At 39.5% G+C, this 19216-nt stretch overlaps 1 protein-coding gene across 1 annotated transcript in view; it reads left to right on the top strand.

Moving 5' to 3' along the window:
• The window catches only part of GABBR2 (gamma-aminobutyric acid type B receptor subunit 2), a 491408-nt gene that overhangs the window by 273439 nt on the left and 198753 nt on the right, over positions 1-19216 (top strand). Inside the window, exon 8 of the mRNA XM_064443206.1 lies at positions 8466-8526. Within this exon, the coding sequence (XP_064299276.1) occupies positions 8466-8526 (61 nt within the window). The remainder of the gene's footprint in view (positions 1-8465; positions 8527-19216) is intronic.

The following is a 19216-nucleotide window of genomic DNA, read 5'->3' as shown; positions in this document are numbered from 1 at the left end:
GCTGCTGCTGCTCTCCAGACACCAGTGTTCAGCTACCCAAATCTTTTAGAAAATGTCATAAGAGAGAAAACAGGCAGGGGAAAAAAATCCCTTCCGATCATAAAATATTTCAAATTTAAATCTTCAGTCTTGAAAATTTTGACAGAAACACCTTTTCTGAAAATAGTCTCAAGGCTTGAAAAGCAGCAGTCGCTGATCTGCTTTGATCAAATGTTATAGAAACATTTTGTCCACAGTGGTCTAATGATATAAAATCATGGATTCAGGAGCACTGTTGATTTTATAGAGCATTTTAATTTTCATCACCCTCTGCCTTCTGCTCTCTTCTCATTGTTCCAAAGGTGACGACTACCTCCTTATCCCACAGAGGGTGACAACTTTATTGCAGTCTCCCTAGTATCCTCTCTTGCGCTGTGCTTACTCCTTCTGTGCTCAGCTCTTTGTCTCCAGCTAATTGAGTGATATAACTAGGTTGAAAGTAGAAGAGTTGTGCACAAGCTGCCCTCAGCTGGGAGTTTGCTATTTTGTTTCAGAAACGAGGTTAGACCTGCAGAGCTAAAAGCTTGTTGGGTTAGTCTAAACCACATAATTTGGTAGACTAAGTGATACTCCCTTTCTCTATAAACACTGCTGTCTAAGATGCGATGTTTGAAGCGTGGAAGAGCTTATGAATTATAGCATGTAGCTTCACTGCCTAGAAGTTGTGGAGTCAAGACCAACAGATGTGATCTCACTGTTTTGTGCATGTCAAGGAAGGCATGTCTGTAGCTAAGGAGTCCTGTATAAGTCGAGTGTGTGTAATACATGAGTAGTGGGCTCTCTGGATTGCACAGAAAGGCTTCTGAAAGGAGCTGGGGACTAACAGAGGGTGTGTTGCACCCTCCCTTCATCTCTTTCTGCTAGCACCTGCATCCTTCTAGGGCTCCTATGTGCTGGCTCTGGTTCTGGCACTGGAAAGCAATTCAGAAGCATCTCCCCCACTTGCCAAAACAATACAAAATAAAACAAAAGACAAAAAAAAAAATCCCATTGAATACATTTTGCTCGTTTAATACGCCACTACAGCTCACATAGGGGCCTGATGAGTGCCAAGCTACCACCAGGTAGGTGTAGGACTGTGCAGATAGGAGCAACATGGGAGGGCAATACCTGCCCTTTGGGTGTTAGCAAGCTCTTAGGTTTGCTGTCCTCTGGTGCTTCAGCCTCCTTGGCTCCTACTTTTATTGGACTTAGTCCAATAAGGACACTAGAGGTTTGGAAGTACACCCTGATTTCAGCAGATGTCACAGAACTTAAAGGGACAGTTTTAATTGTGTACTCATTGTTCTCTGGCGGCCATGCACTGTGTTTTAGATTAAAAATATAACTTCAATTGCATTAGTTATCCTGCTGCTTTTCAGGTATTTCTGCATGCATTTATTTAAATGGTTTACTTTATATAAATATCTAACTGAAGAACTCCAAAAATGACTGGGTTAATGTATTTTTTGAAAAAAATACTGCTGGTCACTTTTGGAACTGATTTGAGTGCTCAGGCATTTCAGGGAAAGCCACTGGGGATAAACACTTTTAAATGGGGAGATGACTTGCCTATAGGGGAGAGTAGCCCAGATTCTTGGACAGCAAATTAGAGCCCTGAAATGCATTGGCCCGTTGGAAGAAGCTTGGTGAACATGAGTTCTGTGGCATTTAACTGTCTTGCATCCAGCTGTGATGTGAGTGTCAACATGCTCATGATCTCTCCTCTGATGAAGGTGTATTTGTGTTATTAATTTAGCTTGAATATATAGAGACGGGGAAGTCCCATGCATCTAAAATAAAGCTAATGTAATATTTTGTGAGTGCAAATGGATGATTGTTGTGCACTTCTTATTCTGACCACAAATAAAGGACTAATAGCTTAAGAGAACATCAATTCAAGAAATAAAGGTGAAGATTGTACCTCCAGGTGAAGATTGTATCTCCAGGAAGGTTAGAGACTGTTTTCAGTAATGAGATGAAACACAGTTATGCTGTATAACAAAGTACATATGAGTAGGACAGAAATCAATGTTAGGCTTGTAAAACAGAGCGCACAGAAGACAGCGTACAGAAGAAACATGGAGATGATGTCTTTGTATGTGGCAATTGTGAGACCGACACCGCTGAAATGTTTGGTCCAGTTCTGATTTTCTTCATTTGAAAAGGACATTAAGACACTGTCTTTTGGGGGGGGGGGGGGGGAAGCGCCAAACAATTACAACCATTCCCATATGGGATGGTTGCACATTTAGGAAAAATGAGCAAGGTACACTTTTGTAAGGCTGCATTATGAGTTATGCTACTGCAATGGGTCACAAATATAGGTTATTGGGATGCTGTGTGCAGCAGTGGCTGTACATACCAGCAGCAACATCTGGGGGTACCATGCTGTGCCAGGCTGAGCTCCTTCAGTTTCTCTTCCATCACTGTCTATTGGACTCCGAGCCACATACTTTGTTTCCTTCCATCATCTTTTCAAGGATGACTGCTGATGTGAAGGTGTCTGTCCACATCTCAAAGTTGGGCAGATCAGTTATAGAATTGGTATTTACTCTAGCATCATTTTTGCAACTGGTGAAGAAAGAAAAAAAAATCTGTAGACGGTAAGCTGAAGAAAATAAAACAGGCGCTAAGATACCACTGTGGTTTCTATTGGTCTCCATTGGGATGATCTGTGTGTAATGAAGAAGAAAGCTTTGCTGATTAAATATTTTAACGTATAGTAAGATATGTGGTTTGATCTAAGTGAAAGTAATTCACTTGTGTAGTTGATTTAAAGGAGAGAGATCATATTTTGTATCTCTCAAAGTAAAATTACTATTTGACTAGGAAATATTGTTTGAATCTGAGAATCACATTCTGAAGTATTGACGGTATTGACATTACTTCTATTATTTTTCTTTAAAACAGTACTTCTGATCTGTACAATCACAGATCCTTTTGCTAATAAGTATCTAAATATCCCTGTGCAGTGTCACCATAACACTATGGAAGATAAAAGAGGATTTTGTTTGTTGTTATATTCAAATGGATTTCATAAATTCTAGATTTTATGGTGAGTCACACTGTAAGCTGCAGTCTGTGGTGTGGTTCCAGATGAGCTGGAGACATGAGACTCCACATGTGCTGAAGTATATGGTGAGGTAAAAATAAAGGACAAAGTAGTACTAAGGTTTGCTTTTGTAATGTCAGCACCTAATATGTGTATTAAGAGTATTGGTCAAACATCGCTACTTTAAATAAAGAAAAACCCCCACTGTTAGTAAAGTGTGAATCTCAAGTCTAAAGAAGATAACTCTCTAGCTGAACCTTATGGTACGTTACCTTGGTGGCAAAGAAATGACTTAACATAAGCCATAGAATATCATCTGATTATAACTCACTTCTCGTGGCATAAATTAGCACATAATTTCTACAAAACAGGTTTCTGGAGCACTGGTTGGGTTATTTCTTCATAGCATAGCCATAAGTTTATAAAATAAAATACTACAATATTTTATTATCTATTTATTTCACTTTTTTACCCCAGATGAATTGTCTTATTTTTCATAAAATAACTGTGAAAGCATAAAGCAATAGATGACTCCCTTTAGCTTCCTTCCTATTCCTGTTTTAAGTTAGTTTTTGTAAAAGTGAAATGAAAGTATTGCTATTTATACAGTTTCTCTGTGTTGATAAGGATTGCTCCTTTCTGCCACATTGACAGAACCAAATACTGTAGCAGGAACACTATGTCAGTGTCTGCTGGAGGTACCTAAAGCCCCAGCAAAAATCTAGCAGTGTTTCCTCACCCAGCACACAGGAATTTTAGAGTCCTGAGGGGTTTAAGGTGCTTGAGAAACTGTGGCTACTTGTCACATGTTATTATGAAACACCACGTTCCTGAGGAGCAAAGGACCAAGCTCCTCAGCAGGTAACTGTAGCTGCGGTTGCAGTTTTGATGCCTGGGTAATAAATACGTACTGTCATTGTCATAGATTGCACTGGAGATTTCTGCTTTGGGGCTTCTTACTGATACAGGTTTTTATTGCTTTTACCTTTGAAAACTGTTTTATTCATTGGATTACATATGGAATAAATAGCAAATTTCAATTTCTCAAAATTATTTCCTGTTAGTATCTGTATGTGTAACATACAGACTCTGTGACCAGTACCTAAAACAATGGCAGAACTCATAGTATTTAGAAGATGTTATTCCTTTTAATAATCCATTTGGCTTTTTAGCATTTTCCAGTAAGCTTTAATGAAAGGGAAGCATTGCACCCATTTTTAAAAAGGATAAATAGGAGGACCTTGGGAACTACCAACCTGTCAGCCTCACCTCTGTGCCAGGGAAGATCATGGACCAGATCCTCCTAGAAGCTATGCTAACGCATGTGGAGGACAGGGAGGTGATTTGAGGCAGGCAGCAAGGCTTCACCAAGGGCAAGTCCTGCCTGGCCAACCTAGTGGCCTTCTGTGATGGAGTGACTACGTCAGTGGACAAGGGAAGAGCTACAGATGTCATCTAACTGCACTTCTGTAAGGCTTTTGACATGGTCCCCGACAGCATCCTTCTCTCCAAACCAGAAAGATATGGATTTGATGGATGGACTGTTCACTGGATAAGGGCCTGGCCAGATGGTCACATCCAGAGGGTAGTAGTCAATGTCTCAACATCCAGATGGAGAACAGTGACAAGGGGTATCCCTCAGGGATCTGTTTTGGGACCAGTACTGTTTAATATCTTCATCAGTGACATAGACAGTAGGATCAAGTGTACCTTCAGCAAGTTTGCAGATGACACCAAGATGAACGGTGCAGTTGACATGCCTGAAGGACGGGATGTCATCCAAAGAGCCCTAGACAAGCTGGAGAGGTGGGCTTGTGAGAACCTCATGAGGTTCAACAAGGCCAAGTGCAAGATCCTTGTTGTGGTTTAGCTGGCAACTCAGCCCCACCCAGCCGCTCGCTCACTCCCCCACTGATGGGATGGGGGAGAGAATCAGAAGGGTAAAGCTCATGGGTTGAGATAAGAACAGTTTAATAATTAAAATAAAACAATAACACCACCACCAACAATAATGCAATGAAAAGGAGAATAATGAGAGGCAAAACCGGGGGTGGAGGGAAGGGGAAATGAACAACCAAAACCAACAGCACACAATGCAGCCGCTCACCACCCAACCCAATGCCACCAGTCCCCGAGCCACAACTGCCCCCCACGCACCAACTGCCCCAATTAATGTACTGGTCGTGATGTCACATGGTATGGAACGAGCATCCCATTGGCCAGTCGGGGTCAGCTGGCTTGGCTGTGGCCCCGCCCCTCCCGGCCTCCTGCCCACGTGGCAGAGCGCGGGGAGCTGGGAAGGCCCCTGACTGCTGCAAGCGCTGCTTGGCGACACCGAGCCGCTACTTAACAGCGACTGAAGCATCAATGTGCCATTGGCACTTGACCAGCCACAGTGAAGAGAATTAACTCTATCCCAGCCAAAACCAACACAGTCCTGCACCTGGGTCAGGGCGAGCCCCAGTATCAATACAGGCTGGGGATGAAGGGATTGAGAGCAGCCCTGCGGAGAAGGACTGAGGGCTACTGGGGGATGAAAAGCTGGACATCAGCCAGCAATGTGCACTTGCAGCCCAGAAGGCCAACTTTATTCTGGGCAGCATCAAAAGGAGCATGGCCAGCAGGTCGAGGGAGGTGATTCTTCCCCTCTGCTCCCCTCTGCTGAGACCCCAGCTGCAGTGCTGCATCCAGCTCTGGGGCCCTCAGCACAGGAAGGACATGGAGCAGGTCCAGAGGAGGGCCACAAAAATGATCAGAGGGCTGGAGCACGTCTCCTGCAAGGTCAGGCTGAGAGAGCTGGGGTTGTTCAGCTTGGAGGAGAGAAGGCTGCAGGGAGACCTTTCACTATTTAAAGGGGACTTATAAGAAAGATGGGAACAAACTTTTTAGCAGGGCCTGTAGCAAAGGGAAAAGGGGTTATGCTTTTAAACTAGAAGAGGGTAGATTCAGAGCAGATATAAGGAAGAAATTTTATACAATGAGGGTGGTGAAACACTGCAACAGGTTGCCCAGAGAGGTGGTAGATGCCCCACCCCCTAGGAATATTCAAGGTCAGGTTGGGTGGGGCTTTGAACAACTTGATCTTGTTGAAGATGTCCCTGCTCACTGCAGTGGGGTTGGACTAGATGACCTCTAAAGGTCCCTTCCAACCCGAACTGTTCTATGATTCTATGAAAGTAAAACACTGTGATTGAATATTTTTGCAGGTAACAAGGACACTTTCACATGAATTGTTCCATAACTCTTTCAGTACCATCATCCATATCTTTGTTTATCGACTGCTTAGATCACTCTATGCCACGAACCTTAGCAAAGGGAGGTTGATAAAAACAAATACTTCTAAATCTATAACTCTGTTTATGTATATTTAAATAAAAATTTTTTACATTTATTCAGAATATTCAGACCTGATTTATGTTTTGTTGATAGTTTCAGAGCATGTCAATGAGGATGCAAATATTTAACTCTAGTCAGAAGATGCAGATGGTGTATGTCTGTCCTACTGAATGATAAAAATGTGGGTGATTTTACAAGAAGCAATAATATTGCAAACTAGTTGCGCTTGGAATCTAGAAAATTTCGTAAGCTGGTATATTATTCTGTCAATAACAGATGACAATTGTAGATGACTGTCATCATAGATGATAGCAGTGATTCTTGCTGTATGTTTATCTATAAATAGCACTTTAGTAGACTACAACTTCCAGTCCTATTATCTTGTAATAAAAGAATGGGAGGAGACAGAGTTAAAGGCAGTAAATTTAAAATGAAATGAAAAAGTATTTTTTCCACACAGTGAAATATTTTACTATAGAAATCTCCAACACAGGTCACAGAATCAAGAATTCATCAAGATTAAGACTACCTTGATCATAGATATGTATCTGCAATAAGTGATACTCGCAGAGCATCTTTACAGCTCTTTCCTTTACTATTTTTTACTATTTTTTACTTAAACCAATTAGCCACTCAAACCAAGAAGCCAAATGTGTTATGATTATGTTCATACAAATGAACGGATGTTAAAAAACTACTTCTCCAAACTAAAGGAGGTCTGGATGAAGGCTGCTAAGGTGCACACATAAATCTGCCTGCTAATATTTTACATTCTCTCTCGGAGCTGTGTTAGCAGCCACCAGATGAGACTTAGCTCAACTGGATTTCAGTAGAAGCAGCTCTTGTGCCCTTCTGCAGCTGTTTCCAGAGGCTCTCCCATTACCAGTGTTCATTTGCTCTCTTTTTGTCACAGATTGGGGCTTTTCGCTTTTAAGGCTTAGCACAAGGTAGCTTACACTTATTGAAAGGTGTCTTCTTCTATTTTTCCAAGGGAAATGGTGTTTTGTGGCTTGCAGGAAATGTGGGGTGAGTGTTCCGTACTACACATCTGTCGCGCAGTTCCTTGCAGGGAGCTGATTTCAGTAATTCAGATGGTTGCTGTCAGTGCATCCCCTTAGTGACTGGAAAGGGTTATCCAAAAAGGGGCTGGCTTGCACGGAGAAATTTATTGTAGCCTTACATGCTTGCCATTTGGTTTTTCTTACCCTGGTGTCTGCTAAGACAAAGATTAACGGAGATGATAATAATAGACCAAACTGGGGATGCAGTAAAACGGCAATCTATGTTGGCAGCACTCAGCACTCCACTGCAGGTTCAAAATATTAAAAATACTTCATAGCATAAATGAATGAAAACCTCTTCTTTCATACTCAGTCATGAAATAGCTGAAGTAAGGAAGAAATTTAACAAGAACTTTTCTTAATTTGAGTCAGAAAGATGGTATGAAAGATGGGAGTAATTTGCTAGGGGTATGTGAGGAGATTTCAGCATTACATGGTCATTATTTTGAAGAGTAACAACGTACAGAGTACAACAAAGGGTAGTACTGACTTTACATTTAAAAAGAATGCTGGGACACGCATGTTGATGTAGTACAAAACCAAGCCACAAAAGTTACAGATTTCCGTAATCATTGATGTAAGTAGATCATAGAGCCATTTGGAGAACCATATGATGAATGAAATGGAGAACCATTTTCCTGTGTAATCTTTGATAGGTCTTACATATCCTTGACAAAAAGTCACAGAGTGAAAATGAATTGTTTACATATCTCTCATCATCTGAGATTTGGTAAGTTACTGGCTGTATCATACCTCCCTGTCCATCCATGAAAAGTAGGTGATAGCACTGGTCAACTTTCTGAGGCCATTTTTAAATCTGTGGAAGAAAGCTTTAAGGAGGTGTTACCGAGTCATTTTAACTTTGATTGAACCTGCTATCTTCAAAGTTTAAATCTTGCTTGGGTAATTTTAATAGCGGAAGGAAAATAATTGCAGTGCTAATGAAACTATGAGAGATTGATAAAACTTTTAAGGTATTTCTTTATTTTATTTAGGGTCAAGTTGTTTTCAGAAATGGAGAGAGGATGGGAACCATCAAATTTACGCAATTCCAAGGTAGGTTGCAAACAATTTAATTTTTATTATAATTATGCATGCAGTTTCAAACTTGTGTATCAGTTGCATTTGTTTCAGGATGATTCAAATGTGTACCATTATTTTGAAAAGAAACTGCTTGGAAGATGCAACAAGGTACTTGGAAAGTTTTGTTACCTGTTTAAAATACTGTTTTGAACCCTGCGTGCTCTGAGATATTCCCAGATATTTCCAAGAATTTTTCTAGAAGAAAATCCACATACTTACAGAAACTACCGATCTATAAAGTTGTACTGGTCAGCTAAGCATCCACTTCTTAACAGAGTTGTTTCTGAAAACCATGTCTGAAGAGAACTCAGGGTTTTTTTGCTGTTAAGCTCTTTCAAGTTAGTGTTTGTGCTCTCTGAAGACTCGCTTGTGACATTCTGCAACTGCTTGCTAAAAGTTGCTTCAGGAGTCAGTCCCTCAGCCTGCAGAGAACACAAACTGCTGACCCCATCCCTTTGAGGCAACACACTCCACAGGGCCACTTGCCAAGCCTGCTGCCTTCTCTCAGCCTGAGCTGCTCCTGCAGGGAACGGTCTCAGCTGCAGAGACCACAGATGCAGCCGCAGGGATTTGTCAAGGGTCATTTGGACCGGGAAGAGGTGCTTGCTTGGGAGAGTTTTCTGCAGCAATGGTGATTCACAGAAGACATGTCATAGTTGTTTCTACAGTTTATAGAATGCAATTCATGTTTTTGCTCCTAGGCTGAGACAGATAAAACCGGGGATGATTGCATTTGGATGCTCTCGTGAGAGCAGTAGTGAGAAAGCTGGCAAATGCTTTTCAGACAGTGCATGAGAAAGAAGCTTGCGCTCCCTTTGTCTTCAGGAGAGCACTTTAAACATGATCCTGCTGACCAAGTTACAAAGGCTCATCCTTTAAATAGAAGTTGTCTGCTGTATGAGCATTATTATTAATGAACAGCAATGCACTTGAGGGGGATCTGTTACTCATTCTAATCTGCTGAAGCAATCTTCAGGATTGCTCTTGCCTTCACAACTATAACTGATGGAATTAGCTCATGCTCCCTGAAGCATTTCTACCCACTTACGCTTTGCAGGTGTCAACTCATGATAATATAATTTAGATATTCTTGGTCAACTCTAATGATAAATATTGATTGCCCTCTCTTCTCCCTGGCCCTCTCCCCCTTTTTTTTTTTCATAGTAGCACCCACGTGAAAGAATGATAAGAAGTTATTGTAAGGCGATTTTACAAGAGGTGTTTATTCCTCAGAAGTCTGAAGGAGCCCTTATGCATTATGCCTAAGGCAGCTGTATGTACCCTGCTAGAGCATCTGGGTGAGGAGGAAGTTTGGCACATTCCCTCGGCACATTAAGGACATGATTTGGAATCATGGGGAGATGCAACTTATCTTCTAAACTAACCTGAAGGGGCTATTTTTATAAATATTTTTATTTCCAACCATTCAAATTTTAGCTTCTTTATAACATTTTTCAGTTTCATAACAGATGCTATTTAACAGCAATGTTTTTACCATCACTTGAAGTACTGTTTGGTCACTAAGAACATAGGAGACAGCCACCTGTTTCATTATTCCTTGCGATTGCACACTGACTATTTCAAAACTGATTCAGGCACATACCATCAACCAAAGGTTTCCAATTAACCTGCAGGAAGGTTTGTTACAACCCAGACGTACTAGGGAGAAATGCAGGAGAAGGGCTGGTTTCTCCCTCATGCAAGCAATAGTCCATCAACACATCTGAAGCCTGGTCTTAAGTTTTATTCTTACTAATTTTTGGCAATGAAGAGAATGTTCAAAAATGTATGAGAAATTGAAATAAGGAACAGTGTAACAACATAGGTGAAAGCAAACTATCTTGTTTTTAACTGCAAATTATATTCTAACTATTAACAATTTTTTTCTGTTCTTTCACTGGTGTTTTTCTACAAGGCTTTTATATTCAATACTCGTGGCATAATTGTAGAAATTATTAACTTGTTCAAAATAATTCTTTATTGGTTAGGAAGCTTTCTGAAACATTCACATTAACTTTTAATAAATCTTAGACTATTGGGGAAGTTCCTAATAATGGAAAGAAGTTAAGTCCAGTACTGAAAATGGTAAATGGGCTTTTCCTCTGTTGTTATAGCTGTTAGGTGCTATGAAGCTTAAGACGGATATACAACTCATTCATTAAACTTTTTTAAATTTATTTTTAATTTTAAATTTTAATTTTAATTTTAATTTTTAATTTTAAAATTAAAAAAATTAATTTTAATTTTAATTTAAACTTTTGTTATACTAAAAGTATAATACAAATCATCATGATTTTTAGGAAAAAAAGACCACATCAAAGATGTCTTGTAAATGCTGTTATGAGATTAATTGTAATTATGAGTATAGCATATATTAAATGTGTTAGTAGCTTATTATCCAAACATAATAATTGGGAATCATAAGTTTTAGAGATCTTTACCTCAAAAGTAATTTCTTCATCTATACTGGTTTATAGTTTTATTAATAATTTGAATGAAAATGAACAGTTATCATTAATAATTCAATGCAGAAAAATAAAAGAGGTAAGTAGGTAATCATATATGAGAAGTAGGATTTCTTGGCTAAAAACAAGGTTCCTCATTTGCCAGGGTAGAAAATCAGCTGGGTAGACTGTCCTTTGCTAGAAACTTTTGTGTTAATGAGGCTATCTGCAAACATTTTGGCTATGGAAAACGTAGACAGTTATGTCTGCCAGCGGCGAGGGAAAACCAGCCTGTGAGGGTTCAGAGGGTAACTGCAGTATGCCTGACACCCTCTGATGAAATTTTGAATAGCTGGTTTAATTTTGAAGCTAGATACAGTTTTTCCCAAATTTACGCTAGTCATGCCTCTTTTTTTCAGCTTCTGTGCAGCCAGTTAGTTTTGCAAGTGGTCAAACAGATGGTGCCAGAGATAGCTGTGACCGAACTACTTACTGCTTTATAGATCATGAATACCACCAGGAATGATTTAGTATGCAGCAGAGGATACAAAGCACATGTAACAGCATTTTGCTTCCCTACCTTACTGGCAAATAAAGAGCAGTCTGTCAGTCTAGCTCAAATATCCAAGTGATGTTTGAAGCTGGCATAGTTCCTAATGAAGCAATTTTTCCACGGGTGCAATTAAAGGACTATTCTCATTGTCAGACACGTAGTTGAAGTAGATGGCCAAAGTCTTTTGGCTAGTGGGAGCTGAAAGAGGATCCTGGCAACTGTTGTGTGCATATCAAGTAGCAGGGAGGGCAGCAACAAACCTGAGATTGTAGATTGCTGTGATACAGGAGGCTGCAAGAACAGATACGTACCTGTCCTGCAAAGCATTTTGCTTTGGCAGATCATTTCTGACAAATCCGACTGGACCCTAAAAGGCACCTTGCTTTCAGCCATATTCCTATTTCTGTCAGGCATTAGAGAAAACCTAAGAGACTTCTGTGCTGGAATAGGTTAAAAAGGAAAATTAAAGCTAAACTGCAAATACCATTGAAATGTGCATGAATCGTGGTGGTTGTAAGACAGGGACAAAATCTGTGGTGCTGCACATTGAGAAAACTTGAAGAAAGTGGGTGCTCATCTGCTGTGTCTTTTTGAGAAGAATTTAAGAGTTTCAACTCATTTAGCCAGCTAATATGATATGATGTTTGTTAGTGTTGGAGGCTGGTCTGGGTACGAAGCAGGAGTGAGAGTGTGGTCTTCTTAGAAAAGGCCTTACTGAATTTCTGCAGTAAAAGCCCCAGATATTACTCTCTGAGTTTAATCAACAGAAACAGACAAACAAATGTCTACTCTACAGTCAAAAGCAAGGTACCTGAGAGTCCAGGGTTTATTTCCTGGAGCCTCAGTTCATCTACGTAGTTCTGACTTGTTTGCTGTCCACAACTGCTTCAATGAAAGAGACATTAGTAGTTCTCCAGAATCACCTACAGGTATAATAGCTTGTTCTCCAGGGGCATCGGTCCAACCCTGGAAAGGTTTCCTTCTATTATTCTAAATACAATCCAGCAGATGCTTAACTGCTTTAGGTTCTTGCTTCCGTAAGGGTTCATATAAATAATGACACTCGTTGCCTTTGGTTTTTTTTTATATATATTTAATGTCTGTCCAGTATATACCCCACAGAAGCAGTTTGTGGATTTTCTTTCTGTGATAATGTTGAACAAATAATCCAATAAACAGAAAATATTTACTGACAACTCTGAAAACTCAAATTTGAAATATCTAATGTCATATATCTGGAATCTGTGGTGTCAAATATCCAGGATCAGTGGATTCAGATTACTCTGCTTCTGTAGTATATTTACAAAGTGAGAATAAAATCTCCTTGTAAATATTAACTTTTTTCAGAGATTAAGGAGTACCTTCAAATAGCCAGATATGAACTTAGGGGAAAAGTAAATTAAAAAGTACAGAATTCTGTTGGCTGAGCGAAATTTGAATAGTGAATAATAAATAATTGCTAGTGTCGTGTAATGAACAATAAAGATGTAAAACAAACTGCATGCTGTTTATCCTGGGCAGCTGGATTCTTCTGGAAAAGATCATTCTGTCATTATCGGCTATAATTTTGCATGCAAAAAAGGGAATTAATTAAGGAGTCTGGAAAGCTTACTTCTGACACATCCTAACTGGGGTGCTAGACTGCAGGCACAAAAATGTGTGTTTGGTTGACTTCTTGGTTTGCCATATCCACTCCATTTTATCTGCATACAGTAGTGTAGTTAGATTGTAGCATTCATATCTTAGTGACCGCTTTGGTTTTTTTAGCTTAGTGATCAATTCATCCTGTTGAATTAGGTCTGTTAAAGAGTACCCATGGTGGTTTGTACCAGTTTTCCAGCACACCACATACATGAACCTTCCCCTTCTCTGCCCCAAACCTGCTTTTTCACCTCTAGGGCAGTTAGTGGTGACTACATGGTACCTTTAATAGAACCTTCCCAACTGAAATCCCCCTAAATAATAGTTTTTTACATGCTAGCAGATGTTTCAATACCAGTTCATCCTGCTAGTCTGAACTATGGGATACAAAAATCCACTGGTGCGATCATGTCTTACAGCTTGTCATTTAGAATGCTCCTTCAACAAATATTTTAGGCATTGCATTCCAGTCACACTACCTCTGCAAGAACCGCTTCCCTCTTTCGTTGGCAATGCTGTTTTCTTAAGCAATTTGAGATAGTATCATCTATATGAAACTGTAAGGTTTTAGAGTCCCATTTCAGTGAAAACAATAGCCTCCTAATATGAAGAGTTATACCAAATAGAGTCCTGAAAGGGTGTGTCTTAAATCTGGAGTCACTGAATATTGACATTGCTGATTAAGATGATGAACTAGAATATGTAATTATCAAATGTATAGTGGTCTCTGAGGGAGCCAGCAAGCACAAGGGGGACTAAACGAGGATTCAAAAAGATGTTAACAAATTGAAGAAGTAATCAGGAGAAAACAGAATGCAGTTTATTTAGGTCAAACGCCTGGTGCTACATGGGGAATAAACTGCTGTACAAATACAAAATGGGGAACAATTCACCAGGCCACAATTAAACATAAAAGGAACTAGGGATTACAGTGGGTCACAGGCTGAACATGAATAAGGAAAAACATAAAGAGGTAAAAAAAGAGAAAAATTCTTTACTGAGATGTATAAATAATAGTATCCTTTTAATCTACTCAGTGCCAAAAGGCTACAGCTAATCCAGTGCTGATTTAACGAAAACGTGTAAAGATGACAGAAAATTAAAAACATGCCTTATTACAAAACGCAAAAGATCTAGGCTGCTTAGAGTAGAGAAGATGGTTGAAATACATGACAATTGCTGCTGAAATGTTTGCTTGTCCTGCCCTGGTCAGCTGCTGAGAAGTAAGGGATTTAAATAATAGCAGTGGAGATTTGAGCCAAATATTAGGAAAAATTTTCTAATGAAAAGGGTGTTTAAACTCTGGAGGGTGCATAAAATTGTTACCTCTGGAAGTTTTGAAGAATACATTAAACAGACCTCTGAAGTGGTGTAGATGTATTCATCATGCCTTGAGATAACAGGTGACTTTTATTACATCTTGAGGTCTCTGCTAAGCCAGACGTATTTAAACTTGAGCTATTACTCCACTGCAGTGCCTGTTACGATTCTAACACTCTATTTGCAGGCACTTGTTCACTGTATGCTACTAATACCATTTGCTAAATTTCTTTTAATTGTTTCTAGTAAGAGAGATAGGATAAGCATGATACCCTAGGCTGGTGGTTAGGTTATCTGTAAGGAGGAAACATAGATCTAGTTGCTTTTCCAGCATCGGTTCTACATTTTGGGGTTTTTGCCTTAAATCCAATGTATTAATTGAATGTAAAATGCATAAGTAATCTCTGGGGCTTGGATCCCTCATCCAAGTGAGGATCATAACTAGTAATAAGTTACAGAGCAGTCTCATCATTTGTCTTCTGGTCTACCAGTCTTGATTTTTTTTTTAATGTTGTACAAGATTCTTAGCAGGGCAAATAGTGAAAGTCATTATCCAAACACATGTATAGCCTGGTCATAAATAGAAAGAGGTGAAAATTACAGTTGTCCACAGGCAGAAGGTGAATTAAAGCTGGAATTTCCCAAGTATATGATGGCTTTTCTAACCATTTATATCTGAACAGGTACTATATGAAAGGGAAGTGCTGCACCTCCCCTTATGCTGATGTGTTTAAAGAAGGGACTCCTGATCAATTCTTGACAGAAAGAGGTGATTCCTTCCCCCCTTGACACACACACATACACATGCACATAAAAAAAAAAAAGCACTGATAGTTAAGAAATCTATGAAGAGATACCATTTACCTCCTGACAACCGCAAATAGAAAAGTGAAACTTATCCTTTATCCCTTGGTCTGTGTACCAAGCAGTGGGATTTGGAGTACAGAGGCTTTGATGTTTCAGTGCCTAATGATGTAACGCCTGGTAACCTGTTTGGATCTGATCATAATTATTTGTATGTCTAGCACATGAAGAAACGCAGTGTTGGGTCAGATAACAAGCTCTGTGCAGCTCAGTATCTGCTTGGTAGTGGATACTGAGGGAAGGGAATGGCATATGCTAGTTATGAGTATCTGTATCAGAACAGGCGTATATAGAATTGTTTTTTCTCTATTTTACACTCTGAGTTCCCAGAGGCAAGTCTTTTCATGACTTTTTGAGATGGAGGGTATTTTTGGACCACCAGGTTTAACAGTTGCATGTGGATTTATCCTCTATCAGTTTGCCATGTCTTTCATGAATGCATTTATACGTTTGGCCTTCAACACATCCAGTGACAATGAGTTTCACAAAATAATTATGCATGTAACGATTGAAGTCCTTCCATCTGTTTGTCTGTTGATTTTGAACTAGCTATCTCACAATTTCATTGGGCATACCGTGCTTCTTGTACTGTGAGAAGCAATGAATAATTGTGTCTTATTCACTTTCTTCATGTCATTCATGTTTTACAGATCTCTCTTATCAGTGACTGTCTTTTAGAAATGCAAGTCCTTGCCATCCATTTAGTTTTTTCATCATGTAAAAGATGCTCTGTAATTCTAATAATCCCCTACCTCTTCTGATACTCTCACTCCCTTTTTGTGAGAGCTTAATGAGAGCCACATGTAGCATTGAAACATCCGCCTCCATACCTCACACTGCTGAATGACCTTTCCATGTTATTTTAACTGCTTTACCAATCCGCTGTTCTACCGCAGTCATTCTCTCTTTGCCCCTGTGGCCACCAGTGAGCACAGCACTGATGTTTTCAAAGCACCAGGCACAGTAAGTCCAAGGTCTCATCCTGGATGCTATTAATTAATTAGTACCAACCTCTATGTATGTATACTTGCTATTACTTTTCTTTTGTTATGTTACTCTGTACCTTGCTAGCACTGAAGGTCACCTGTCATTTATCATCAGTATCTCAGCCGCCCTTATACCAGTCTTCTGTCAGATGAAAACATAGAAAAGCTTGTAATCTTAATTATGTTTATAGCTGTTTTCCCCTTTTATTGTCAGATTATTTTGGACACACTTCCTGTTCAGTTTCTCTTTTTGTTCCATACCTACTAGCAGCAGTGTTTTCCCCTGAGCCAGTTACTCCTCTTGTAATCTGTTCTGTTGGTATTACTTACTAGTAGTTGAGGTTTCTGTTTGTTTAGTTTTTATAAATAAACATGGAATATTGTATTGAGATTCAGGTACCTAAGTTGTTCACATGTACTGTCAAACTGGAGAAAGCACAGATAAAAGCTACAGAGATTGTTTGGGGTTTTAGGGCATTACTTATAAAGAAAGATTAATGGGATTAAGTGTGTGGAGTTGCTAGAGTCGCCTCATTTGGAACAAGCCGTATTGTGTGGATATACATTGCAAGGCCAGGGAGGATGCACTGAATGGCTGTGCTGATTCTGCAGCTGCTGGTTGTCACGGCAGCTTATTTTGTTTCACCTGAGCTAGCTTTAAACCGGCCAACTGGGGTGCTGCTAGCAGCATAGCAACAATAACAAGGAACAGACCGTAAACTGGAAATCTGCCAGGGAGCAAACCAAGCATTTTGGTAGGAAACGATTCCTTTGGGAGCACAGCTATGGGAGACCACAGCTTTGCGGCTATCAGAACCCAAGCTGGCTAGTTTAAGACTAGCTGGGTACTTCTGTGCCACCCAAGGTCGCCGTAAGAAAGAGAGAGTCGTTGGGAAGAATTGGATTCATTATTTCCCCCTGGCTCAAGAGGCAGGCCTGTGTGAGGAGCAGGGGAGACCTATTTATCGCTCTGTTTGTGCCTGTGTTTTATAGAGCAGTTTATTCCTTGAGAGGTGGTTTGGACTGGGCAAATAATTATTACTGGGACAGCACACACATTATAGAAATAGGTATATTTTTAATAGGATTCCATTTTGGTTCATATGGCATACTCTGAGCACAAAGTGTTTCATAGAAACTGATACGGCTTTTTCACTATTTTGTGCAAAAATGTCTTAGGGATTGTCTTAAATACCAAGGAAAAGCACTAAATTTCAAAAGCAACAGCAAAGAAGAAAAAGTTGGAAAACAACCTAAAATAATTTTACAATAATAAATCTGTACAAAAGTTTGAAGTGTACAGCTCCAGAAAGTTAACAGAAATTAGTACCCTGCTAAAGAAATGGTGTGTGGGAAGGACCTGAATGAATTGTCAGTTGTCTTCTTCAGAGCTCTCCTACTTTTACCACAACTTAAAAAAATACATATTTTTTTTGCAATTGGTGTTCAAAATGCTACCTCTACCAGAGTTAACTTGTTTGGATGTTTCATTTCAGGTCGTGTACAATGCTGTCCCACCCTTTCACCACCCAGTCCTCCTCACCTTTTGAAGAGGAGCAAAGTCTCTCTTGAGGGCTGTGGAGCCACCCCAACCTGCTGCTCTCTGCAGAGCTGTGTGCTGGCAAGTCGCGCCCCCTGGCATCTCGGAGAGATGCTTTTTTAATGGAAGGGGTTGTAATACAGTCTCTACAGGGTGATAAAAAGCCAGAAGACTTATGAGAAATCCATCAGATTCTGGGATATGTTATGGGAAAATATGTCATTTGACGTAATTAATAGAGAATGTAGTCTATTGCAAAGACATCGTCCCTAACCTGTAGTTCAAATATTTCCCCAAGGGATACAAACCTGTGAAATAGGACAACTTTAATTCTTAATGAATGGAAGAGAAGAAAATGAGGTTTAACTAGGTCACTAAAAGGACATAGATTTCTTTCTTGACATTACAGCATTTGAACAGACAAAAATGGAATATTGTTTAGCAGTACGCCATGCCAGCACGTAAAGGTTTCTGTAGTTGTAGGCTAGAGATACCGAGATAAGGTTATAATGCCTGACAGATCTCTAAGTCAATGGAATTTTATAACAAAGAATATTTGACAAAAATTTCCTTTAGACAACTACTTCTAGGGTGGTAGGCAATATTATCACTATGAGAAAACAAAGATGATAGGCAGGCCTATCGTAGATAAGGGTTATGAACAGGGAACACTTTAAAAAGCAGTGAAGACGGGTATGTTCACTGTGTCGGTGATCAGAGGCAGTTGTGAATCCAGTCCTGCAGAATTCATACAGGCCTTGGTATTAAACCTTTGAGAGTCCAGGAACAGTTTTAATCCAGATATTAACTCTTTATTAAGGGCACAAAAAGACTAAATTGCTTTTCAGATTCACTAGTCCCTCTTTTTGCATCCTAATCATAGTTAGGTTTTGTTTTGTCATTACCAGTGCTAATTTAATTACAAGTCATAGCTGATCATACAGTCATTGTATTGGCACCTTGTTCTCTAAGCTGACATTATAGTTTCTGTAAAAACAATCTGCTTCAATACATCATCACTGGAATCCAGTTCAGAAATTAAAGGATTCTGATGCGTAAACATCGTAATTGAAGATGAGCTTATGTAATTAATAGTTTTAGAAGGAGAAAAACTTGTTTTGAATTTCGTTTCTAAATGTCTGACTTTAAGTAACACTCTGCAACAGCACAGGTGTAATTTTCTGGCTTGAATAAGTCATTTAAAACAACCATATTAAATTTGTTATGCTTCTGTGATAAGCATCTCACTGTTTATTTTCAGTGAATCTTTCTGACTTGCTTGAACAGGAATTTATCACCCCTCTCTTTCAAAAGA

Source organism: Phalacrocorax carbo, chromosome 2 (genome assembly GCF_963921805.1).
Source record: "Phalacrocorax carbo chromosome 2, bPhaCar2.1, whole genome shotgun sequence".
Lineage (NCBI taxonomy): Eukaryota > Metazoa > Chordata > Aves > Suliformes > Phalacrocoracidae > Phalacrocorax > Phalacrocorax carbo.
Note: the sequence above shows the minus strand (reverse complement) of the source record. Positions and strands in the feature narration are given on the sequence as shown.